General features: G+C 46.9%; 1 protein-coding gene and 1 pseudogene across 1 annotated transcript; both read right to left on the bottom strand.

The window, feature by feature from the left end:
- Positions 1–8498: 8498 nt before the first annotated feature.
- LOC140223161 (uncharacterized) lies at positions 8499–9443 on the bottom strand (annotated as a pseudogene).
- Positions 9444–9716: 273 nt separating this feature from the next.
- On the bottom strand, positions 9717–11016 carry LOC117861677 (protein ALP1-like). Its single transcript, XM_034745243.2, has 2 exons — positions 10245–11016; positions 9717–10162 (listed from the first exon to the last, which is right to left on the bottom strand). The coding sequence occupies exons 1-2, from the start codon at positions 10981–10983 to the stop codon at positions 9717–9719; spliced, it is 1185 nt and encodes a 394-aa protein (XP_034601134.2). The 5' UTR covers positions 10984–11016.
- Positions 11017–11609: the final 593 nt, after the last annotated feature.

The following is an 11609-nucleotide window of genomic DNA, read 5'->3' as shown; positions in this document are numbered from 1 at the left end:
TTTGCGGCAGGTACTGGAATGCACAAAGAAACATGGGCTGAAGATGAACCCGAACAAGTGTGCTTTCGGCGTGTCCGCCGGACAATTCTTGGGATTCATGGTCCACGAACGTGGGATAGAAATCAACCGGAAGACCATAGCAGCCACTAATAAAGTCATGGCCCCGCAAAATAAGACTGAGTTGCAGTCCCTGATCGGCAAAGTAAATTTCATCAGAAGATTCATATCTAATCTATCCGGGCGTATCCAAGCCTTCCCACCATTGTTAAAGTTGAAGCCCGACCAAGAGTTTGTATGGGGAGAAGAACAACGCAAGGCACTAGAAGATATCAAGCAGTACATGGTCTTGCCACCAGTATTGGTCCCACCTCAAACTGGTAAGCCATTTAAACTATATTTATCAGCCGATGAACGAGCTATCGGGTCGGCTCTGGTCCAGGAGTTCGAGGGGAAGGAACGGGTAATATATTATGTCAGCAGAAGACTTCTGGACGCCGAAACAAGGTATGCCCCAGTAGAGCAGCTATGCCTATGCCTTTACTTCTCATGCACCAAACTCAGACACTATGTGTTATCGGTAGAATGTGTAGTTGTATGCAAAGACGACGTGGTAAAATACATGCTGTCATTGCCGATCTTAAAAGGATAAATCGGAAAATGGATCTTGGTCTTATCGGAATTCAATCTACGATATGAATCGGCAAAGGCCGTCAAAGGTCAGGTTATGGCCGATTTTGTTACCCAGCACTGCGGACCAGAGACTATCTTTGTAGAACCAGTGCCGTGGACCTTGTATTTTGATGGTTCGTCATGTGGGGCCGGATCAGGAATCGGCATCGTTCTCATATCGCCTCGGGGGGCAAGCTATGATTTCTCTCTGCCGATAGAAGCATCCGCCACTAACAACCAAGCAGAGTACCGAGCCGTGTTGAAGGGGTTACAATTATTAAGGGAAATCAAGGTCGACGCCGTCGAGATTTTTTGGGGATTCCATGCTTATCGTGGACCAATTAACAGGAAGGTCTGAATGCAAGGATGATGTATTAAGGATTTATTACGAGGATTGCCTTCAACTTCTGAAAGAATTCAAGTCCGTAGTTATTGAGCACATCCCTAGGAATCATAACGAGGATGCCAACATTCTTGCCCAACATGCATCCGGATATCGGCCGATTCAAGGCGCTATGGCTCTAGAGCTCGCGGCCGACGACTGGCGAAAAGAGATCGCCGATTACCTGAAAGATCCATCTAAGAAAGTGGATCGGTGGATACAATTTCAGGCCACAAAATATGTGCTACTAGAAGACGACTTGTTCTACCGGACGATTGATGGTGTCCTGCTCAAATGCCTAGGAACAGAGGAGGCGAAAACTCTGATGGGAGAAATCCACAAAGGAGTATGTGGAGCCCACCAATCGGCACATAAGATGAAATGGATGATTAGGAATAATGGGTACTACTGGCCGACAATCCTCGAAGACTGCTTCAAATATTATAAAGGATGCCAAGATTGTCAGAAATACGGGAATGTATAGCGTGCGCCCGCATCGGCCATGAATCCTATTATCAAACCATGGCCGTTCATTGGATGGGGACTAGACCTCATCGGACAAGTTTATCCTCCGTCAAGCAAAGGGCATAAATTCATTCTAGTAGCCACAGATTATTTTACCAAATGGGTGGAGGCTATTCCGCTAAAGGCCATGACATCGACCACCATGGTTGATTTCGTAAGGGACCATATCGTCTACCGTTTCGGCATTCCCCAGACTATCACAACCGATCAAGGAACGATGTTTACATCAGGGGAATTTGAAGAGTTCACGGCCGATATGGGAATCAAACTACTAAACTCCTCTCCGTACTATGCCCAAGCTAATGGTCAGGCCGAATCTTCCAATAAAGGGATAATTAAGTTAATCAAGAGGAAGATAGAAGAACAGCCGAAAAAGTGGCATCTATGTTTAACCGAGGCTCTATGGGCATACAGGATGGCTTGCCATGGGGCCACCAAGATGTCTCCTTATCAGTTGGTGTACGGTCACGAGGTAGTACTGCCGTGGGAATTGGGGACAGGATCGAGACGCACGTCGCTCCAAGATCAGCTGATGGCCGATGACTACTCCTCACTCATGAAAAGGGAACTTGATGACTTGGCGGGCCAACGATTGAGAGCTTTGATCAGTATCGAAGAAAACAAGAAGAAGGTGGCCAGATGGTATGATAAGAAGGTCAAGGTCAAGCAGTTCTCTCCGGCGGACCTGGTATGGAAGTTAGTGCTGCCGATCGGGTCAAAGGATCCTAGATTCGGTAAGTGGTCTCCTACGTGGGAAGGGCCGTATAAAATCGGCCGGTGTGCTCCGGGAAACGCTTACATTCTGGAAACGATCGAAGGAGAAGAGTTCACTAGGGCCTTGAGCGGGAGATACTTGAAAAGGGACTACACTAGTATATGGGTCGGAGCATAAGGATCGACCGCAAAATATGATAAACAAACACACAGCCGATACAAGAGAAAATCGCCTAAAGAGAAAACATAATCGTCCAAATCGGCCGATTTATTATTCGGTACGGACGATGGGTTACACGGCCGACGTAGTACAAGTCGCCCTTAGAACAAAAATAATTAACCACGCTTCTTCTTAAGTTCTCTCTCAACCCGGCCTAGTTCTATCAGAAGATGGATGTGTCGTTCTTCTATGTCTTTCATCGCGGCTTCCGCTTCAACTTGACGGGGAAGAGGATGACTCCGGTCCACTGCCGGGCGTGATGTCCCTGCCACCGCATCTTCAAGAGCAACTTGACAAGGAAGCGGGTGGCTCCTGTCAGCTCGAGGTAGCATGTGGTCGTTACCGTCGAGGAAGTCCCAAATCTGTTGGACATCGGCAGGGATGTGTTCCTTGAGTTCTTCACGATGAGCCCTGATTAGATCCTTGTCTTCTTGTGACAATGGTTCATCAGAATACACGAGCCCGATGGCTCGTTCGAATTCAGGACTAAGGCGTCGTGGCTGAAAAAAGATGACAATATATAACCGCCGGAGATGAGTTGTTTCAGAGGAATCAAACTGAGAGAAAGGCGGAGGTAGGTCCTTTACCTGGTTAACAGAGGAAAAAGAGGAGGACGAAGAAGACATGACCGTAGCACGCCCCGACGGCAACAAGTCTGGGAAAGAGAGAACTAAGTTAAACAGGTGCTCTCAAAAGTGGAACCAAGGCCTGTATTTATAAGGGGAGAAAGCATGGATGTTTGGTAAGACGCGTCCCATCAGAAATAAAAAGGGCAATAAATAAGAGAGCACCGTGAAGGACGGTCAAAGGAGGCATTTATGTCCGTACAAAACTACCAGTACTTTTACAGATCACCCAGAAGAGCGTTGATGGCCGCAATCGCTCGACGCCGGATCTGATTGGCCGAGTCCAGGACCCGTTGGTCATCCTCTGCCGATCCTGGGACTTCTGACATGTGGCAGTGGAGTCTAAGGGCTTCGTGAGCCAGATGCTGCCTCTCCCGCTTCAAATCAGCGATGACGGAAGGGAGTTCCTGAAGCCTTTTCTCTTCGGCGGCTATTTTCTTGGTCACTTGCTCCATCTCCTTGGCAAGTTTTGCTCTTCGGCGTTTGAGGCGGTCTATCGTGCCGACGATTCCAGGGTGGGAGTCCTGCAGAAAAGGAATCCGTTGATGCACCTCTTAAGCCTGACGCTTGTACGAATCTTCTTCTTCACGAGTTTTGGTCAGTTTGGCGCGATCGGCCATGTGACGCAGAGCCTTGAAGACCGGAATCTGTATCGACTCAATGTAAGCGGCCGGTGCCAAAGCTTCTTCTGCTTCCTCTGGGACTCGCTCGCTGACGTCACCAAAGAGCTGCTGAATCGGCGAAGCATCTTCTACCAATCGGCCGATGTCCTCTTGAAGAAGGGATCGTATGCTTTCAAGCTTGGCACGGACGTCGTCAGGGATGGAGCTCAAAGTGACCTGACGGGAAGCAACTTCCTCGTCATCAGAAAGTGCGACCGCAAATGAGAAGAGGCTGTTATTAGGGGTGTCCTGTTCCTGTAAAATAGTAAATGAAAAGAGAACAAGTCAGCCGATGGTAGTAGCAAATCAGCCAATTGAGGGCAGGAGATCTCTTACCTCTTTGAAACGGATTTCTTCCAGCTGCGTTTGCGAAATTGTCACCCTCGATTCTGGGACTAGCATCATTGGCTCGTCGGGAGAAGAGGACTCAACGATAATCGGCGCTCTGCTCAGGCCAGCTTCTTGAAGGGTGGCCAATGGTTGATCAGGCAATGCGCTTAGCGTACCGGTAACCTGTGTCAAAGTTAGTAAGAGCATCATCCAAATACTAGAAGATCGGGTTGAAGGATCGTATACCTCAACAGGAGGAAGCGCTGGCATTTCATTAGCCGCTTGGGTTACTGTCGATTGCTGAGGGTTCGCAAGGGTAGTCTATGCAACCTAATATAAGAGGATTCAGTATGGAGATAGCGATCGGGAAGATCGGACAGTAGGTTTACCTGCATAGCTTCCACCAATAATGACGCGGCAGCTGCTCCGGCTTCTGTGGCAACTTGAATGTCTACCTCTTCAGCAGTTGGAAGGGTCGGTACGGCCGAAGTTTCTGCCGATGTAATCATGGGTGGATCGGCCGATTCTATGTGAGCACGCACTCAGCGACTGGTCTTCTTGACAACTTTCTTCTGCATCTGTTTCGCTCGGCCGGTGATGTCGTCTACAGAAGGGGCATGATAGCCGATGAGGGGGAATGCTGTGTATGGATAACGGTCCTCTATCGGTCGACCACTCCGGCTGCGTTTTGGGGGAGCGTGGCTTTCAGACTGGATCAACAGCAAGAGTCAATATATATGTGTAAAAATAAGGGAAAATGAAAATCGGCTGAGCAAAAGAAGAATACCTCGGCGTTCGGATCGATGTTGGCTGGGTCCAGGAGATTGCAGTATACTGATGCAGAAGCACAGAAGAGGTACTGTTTCCATTCAGCCCACCATAGTTTGAACTGTTGAACAGCGAAAGGAGCCACTATCCAACCGGTCAGATCTATGGTGTCAGAGTTTGGGATCCGGTCACGTAGCCGATTATAGTCGAGGCCCTTGGTGAGTTCGTCTCTAAACTTTGCCCGGCCGGCAAAATATGCATAAATCGTCAATTGACCTATGCCGAATTGTGTGCTGCGACGGAAGGGTTGTAGAACTCATAAGTAGGAGCATCTTTCCCCGAGAAGAAGTTTTCTGGTAAGATCCCTGGTTTGATCAATTCATCTGTAAGGTCTTCATCGAATTGGCCGGTGGTTGAGTCAAAACAAGAAGGGAGCTCAAAGATCGGGTCATCCCTCTGATAAGGGAACCAACTAGTTGCTTCTTCGCTGAAACCATTATAAAAGCACCGGAAGTATTCGGCCACCTTGGTAGTAGAATATGGGCAACCGGAAAAGGCCGATGCCGCTTCGCCGAAGGACGTACATCAGCGTTGGACAGTGGGATTTTCTGCCGATTCGATGTTGGGGAATGTCATGTGCTCCACTCGCTGCTGAGAGATCTTGCTCATGTACAAGTTAAGCCACAAATTGATAAACCACCAGGGTCCACCGGGGTTTCCAATCGGCTCCCCTTGGGATAGTTTAACGCCGATTTGGTGCAACATATGATAGGCTGCTCCCAATAGGTGCTTTCCAAGGGGAACAGAGGCCCCTGTCGATAATGCCTCGGCCAGAGCCTGCGTGTTGGTGGATGGACCGGCTGCTCTCCCACAGAAAAAATGTTTCTCTAGCCACATCATCAGGAAGGTCGTGTGCTCTCTGTTCTCGACTGATTCGGCCCTTTTGTTGCATCTGATGAATCCCTTCCATCCGCCGATTCCCTTGGTATCCAGCCGATGAGATGTCGTGGCCAAAAGGCAAAAAGGGGTGTCTGGAGAGGAAATGTCAAGGCCGGTCAACAGGACCACATCGGCCAAGGTGGGAGTCATAGGTCCGTGTCCGAAGAGGAATGCATTGAGAGCGTCGGACCAGAAGTAAGAGGCAGCTATCACTAATGGCTCATTCCTTTCCATTTGGGACAAAGATAGATCGATGCACTGGTCGATTTTGCACTCATCCCATTGGACCCTCTAGAGGCGGATATCCGTTGGTAACATTCCCTCCAGCCGGGGGTTTCATTCGGCCATGACCTGAAGGTACCTGACCATTGATCTAGGTCCATAGTTGATTGCTTAAAAGGGATCCTATGGGTTTCCAAATTGATTAGGTCGGTTGGATCTGGGTTTCCCATGGGACCGAGGCAGATAAGGCCGGGAGTTTCTATAAGGCGAATGGTAATCTGATGCCTAACCGCCTAAAAAAGGAAAAAGGGGGTGCGGAAGTAAGAATAGATCTAAAGTAAATGCATTATTGTTAAGGGAAGTTTTGGTAATGACCTCCGGGATGAAGCTCATCGTAGTCGGCGGGATCGCCGGTGGAGCTGCAGATGATGAAGCCGCCAATGGGATTTCGGTTGGAGCCCCAACTCCCGCTGATGGAGTTCCTTCTCCCGTTGATGAAGTCGCTGCCATTGCCGTTGGAACCTCCACCGGTGGGGCCAGCTCCGGAGCTTCGGGCGTTGGTGAAGTGCCTGAAGGTGCCGCCATTGGAGAAGTAGGGAGGAATGTGGATGGAAGGAGACGCCGGGGAAAAGCTGGAAGCTAAGGAAGGCGCCGGAGGAAGAAGAAGGCCCGTGTGCTAAAGAAGGAAGGCGTGAGCTCGTAAGGGGAGTACGGGACATGCTGATATTTAAAGGTGGTCTGAGAAGGGGTAAAAGCGGAACTTTTACTGCGTCGGCGTTTCAATTTTTTCGGGAGGAGTGGTTGTCGTGGGCGCCCGTTTCGAAAAGATTGCAATCATCAGGCTGGAGACCGCGAAACGGAAGGATATTTTCAATGCGTTTGTTTCGGAAGGGAAGTTGAAAAGAATTTCGAAGTAAAGACTATGTTTTACTCCGAAACTGGGGGGCATGTGTTGACGCCAGATTTTGACATGTATGAAATCGGTGTCAGGAAAGGAAGAAATCAGGATATGCGGCAAGACACAGAGGTTACGGTTGGATATCGGCCGATTGGTGCTGCAGTCAAGGATCGGCCGATTACCCTTTAAGGGTTCAACTCCGCCTCGCCCGACCCCTGAGTCCTGGGGTCGGATGCGCCCGACCCTCCGAGGGAGGATCTCTGCCTCACCTGACCTTAGGTCCCAGGGTCGGCGTAGTCAGAGCCCCCGACATGTGGGCTGTAATCGGCTGTCCCTTGCCGATGGAGTGGGTAAAAATCGGCCGATTAGGAGGCTGGAGTAATTGGGCCGGTATGGGCTTGAAGTGGATTATGAAGATAAAAAGGGAGTCAGCCCATGAGAGCATGATGATCAACTCCAGTACGAATCGTACTTATAAATATTCATTTTCGTTTAAAATTAGAGATAGAGTTTTAGTCGGTTAAGGAGTCGTTTGTAACAGGCTATAAATAGCCACCTTCGTAGATCTGTAATCATCATCAAATCAATACAACAAACTACTATTTCCTCGTACTTACTTTCAAGCAGGCGACTTCGCCAATACTTTTCTTCTTTTTCACGAGTTCGTACGAGTTGGCTGGGCTGCATCGACTTGACCTCCGGCTGATTCTGTAAGTTCTGTTTACCGAGTAACATCTAAGCTTTAACTTCAGGTGCATCGCTGTCGTTTCGTTTAGATTTATTCATCAGTTATCGATATTCACTAGAATTCTAGGTTTTACCTGTTGTTCTAGCTTTATCACCAGTTATCCAGCTAGGAATTGGAACTTTCGGCTTTCTTGTACTTCATTATTCAATCTATTCATTCTACGTACAGCCGATTTAGATCTGTTCCTAGTGTTGTTACTGTAGCGTTGTTTAGATTACTCCAGCAGTCTTCTTTATTAACGCTGCCCGGTAATCGGCTGCATTATAGCCGATTTCCTTATTATGGCAAATCGGCTGATTCGCTGATAAGCTATCTCGAGATTGGAACTTTAGCCGATCGCAACCTCTGGGATCTGACATGTTTCTTTCCTTGCCAATCAGCATGTCAGATTGGCTGGCATGCCGCGCGAACCGCACCAGGGCGATCACCCGAACAGGAGTTAAGCAGATTCTCCCGGGTCGTGTGTCCGATGCTGGGAATTCGATCTGCCGATTTCTAGCGCCAACAGAAACATATACAATATATATACACAATATATAGTCTAAAACATATATAATTCATTTACCATTAAATAGCATTCATATATATAGATGGCATTTACCACACTACCATTACATCAAATCCATGCCTTACACAATATAGAAAGTTCAAGGCATACTATATGATAGGCCACAGTTAGCAAAAGAAATATGACTGACAAAAGAGATCCGTTACAACTATCAGGTGTAACAAACATGGCCTAGTTAGCAAAAGAGAAAGCTTTACCACAATAGTTGTATGTTCCAAAGCGCCCTACTATCCAGGGAACTTCTCACTAACAAATATGGCCATCCAATGTAACTGGTGCTCAACTGGCAAGCCATAGAAAGCTTTACCAATGAGAGGATTGGCCACCAGATGAGCATAGTACGTGGATATCTGAAGATCATTAAAGCCGGAAACTGAAAGGCTATTCACTTTGGCAAAGAGATCTTCTGGCAGCTCATTGTTTGATTTAGCAACCTGCGTTATAGCCATGGCAAGCTTGTCACCAACTCTGTTGAACGCACCAATCAACCCATCCTCTGCACTTTCAACAATCTTGGCCCTCTTGTTAGGTCTTGCATTAGATGTTGCCCCTTCCTCAAAAGCACTACTAGGATCCTCTTCTGTACCATTGGCAGCCCCATCTTCATTTGCAGCCCCATCTTCAGTGTCACCATCTTCTGTACCAAGAGGAGCACTTGAATCCTTTGCAAACTTGCCTGTAGCCATATCCTTCCCAAAGATTTTTTCCATCTCAGCATAGTTCTCAAGAGGCTTGTTTAAATACTCGGCATCAGCCTTGTGATCCTATAATGCAATAGAAATCAGTATGAAAAATATGATAAGAACTAGACCACAAAACAATAGAAACTAGATTACGTGCACATGGCCATTGTAGTGCTCCTCATCAAGGGTGATGATGTAGTTATCTTCATCGAATCTAGATGCACTCAAGCTCTTGAGTCGTGTTATCTTTGCCTACTTTCTTTGCCATGTCTTCAGATGGTTCTTAATCTACTCACCATTGAGCGTAGTGTTGAATTTTTCATTGACAGCTCTAGCACATGCATTGAAATAGACCTTTTTGAAGCCCTTTCCTGTTTTAACACCACTGGCAACCACATTGGCAAGATTTTTCAGCATGAAATTGGACATTGGCGACGTCCAGGCAGCCACAGCAGTACCTCTCCCAAGGCCCTCAACATGACCATCCATTGCCTGGCATGTAACAAAAAAAAACAGCTAGCATTGGATGTTAGTTAACTGGATTTCAGCACCAAATACAACAAGGATTGTATGTCATTTAACTGGATTTCAACAGCAAATAAGTCCTTGCAAATGAAATATAGCAACAATAAGTACATACAACTGAAATATAGTAACAATATGTTCATACAATTGAAATATAGCAATAAATATGTCCATACAACACAAACACATCTAGAAAAATACTTGCAAAACTGAAATACATCAACAAACTAGTGGGTACTAATTAATATTGTTATCTTGATGGTCTGCCCACATCTGATCAGCAATACTTTGCCTGAAATTAACCATCTCAGTATGCTCATGTGCTTGTCCACTGTATGTTGTAGCATGGTTATAACTTGACAAATTATTGTCTTCTATGAAGAACTCATCAATTCCATCTTGTATAACCCAATTGTGAATGATGCAACAAGCAACAACAATGTCTACTTGAGTTGGGAAAGGAAAGAAAGGAGTGGCATCATCGAGAATTTTGAATCTTCTCTTTAGACACCCAAATGCACGCTCTACTGTGATACGAAGAGATGAGTGCCTAAGGTTGAATAGCTCCTTCTCATTTTGTACAGGATTATTCCACCACTCATTCAAGTGGTAATGAACACCACGAAAAGGGGGCAAGAATCCTGGTTTTGCTCCATATCCGGCATCAACTAGGTAGAATTTTCCTAAAATGTGATGGAAATTAGATCATATTTCTATTATATTAATGATTCATATGGAGAATCTGATATGGTATTAGTGTATTACCTTGTGGCACTCGAAGTCCATTCTCACGCTCCAAAGCATCTCTTAACACTAGTGCATCATGTGCTATCCCCTCCCAACCAGCCAATACATAGGTGAATCGGAGATCAAAATCTACGACAGCCATTACATTTTGAGAGGCATATGACTTCCTACCACGAAAGGATAACTCCATATCCTTAGGAACAGAGGCTCTTACATGTGTACCATCGATGGCTCCAATACAATCCTTAAAGTAAGGATCCAATCTATGGTTCCCTTGTATTTTGGTAGGAGTTTCCAATGACGGTGGCCTAATTAATTCCCCTCGTAGCTCACCAACAGCACGAAGAACCCTGTTAAAATAACGAATGACTGTTTCTCCGGATCTATCAAAATTAGTCCCAACTACTCTGTTCCTAAGGTTGTGCCCCACGGTATTTAGAAACATTGCCACTTGCTGCTCAACACAACAATGGATGGTATCTTCAAGCAAACCACGATCCCTGAATAGGTTGCAAAACCGAAAGAACTTGGCTCTATTTAGTCTTAACATGTTCACACAAACTGTATCATCCTTCCAAGTTTTGTTGTTTAAGTACTCAAGTCTCATCCTATCCCTTTCATCGATAGGTCCATAAGTAATACCTTCTCTCCTTGCACGTTGCTTACGTTTTCTAGACTCAATAATAACCATGGCCATCATTGACAACAACATATATGCAGCAGTAGTACAAGTAACAACCTTGGTTTGTTGATCCATCTATAACACAAAAGACCAAAGAATTCAGGACTATATACCACCAACTACTACCAGGAGAACCATGTGCAAGCACATCACAAAAATACCTTGAATCCTACTGCACATATGCATGTAAGCAATACCAAGATTATTGCACAAATGTATTCATTCAGAAAATATGGTGGCATAATAGATGCAAAACCAATCCTACAGCTGCTTCATGGATAATATCGAGCACACATACATGCACATGGGTCAGTGCGCTAGGGTTTTCCATACCTTGGGGAAAGGAAGCCAAGATCCTGTTGGAGGACACGAACGGGGTGAGGGACAGCACTAGGGCTCCTTCTTCCTGTGAACTGAGAGGGAGAAACATGGTGAGGATCTGGGAAGGGCATGGAAGGGATGGAGGGAGGACAAGGACGGATGATGCGTACCTGGGAGGGAGAACGTGGCCGGCGACACCTCCTAACGAGGACCGGCGCCCAGGTCGACGGGATCCAAGGACGGGATCCCCAACTGCCGGGATCAAGGGACAGGGGCGGATCGGGCAGCAGGCGCTGCGGCTGGCGCGGTAGGCGGCGGCGGCGGCCAGCCCCGGGCGCGACGCGGAAGGCAGCGGCGACGGCAGGCCCCGGGCACCGCGG

This window comes from Setaria viridis, chromosome 6 (assembly GCF_005286985.2).
Source record: "Setaria viridis chromosome 6, Setaria_viridis_v4.0, whole genome shotgun sequence".
Lineage (NCBI taxonomy): Eukaryota > Viridiplantae > Streptophyta > Magnoliopsida > Poales > Poaceae > Setaria > Setaria viridis.
Note: the sequence above shows the minus strand (reverse complement) of the source record. Positions and strands in the feature narration are given on the sequence as shown.

Excerpts from the sequence above, each read along its gene's own strand:
- LOC117861677 (XM_034745243.2), bottom strand. The coding sequence starts at position 10,983 with ATGGATCAACAAACCAAGGTTGTTACTTGTACTACTGCTGCATATATG. Across the intron at positions 10,163-10,244 it reads TGGACTTCGAGTGCCACAAG|GAAAATTCTACCTAGTTGAT; the intron begins GTAATACACTAA and ends ATCACATTTTAG.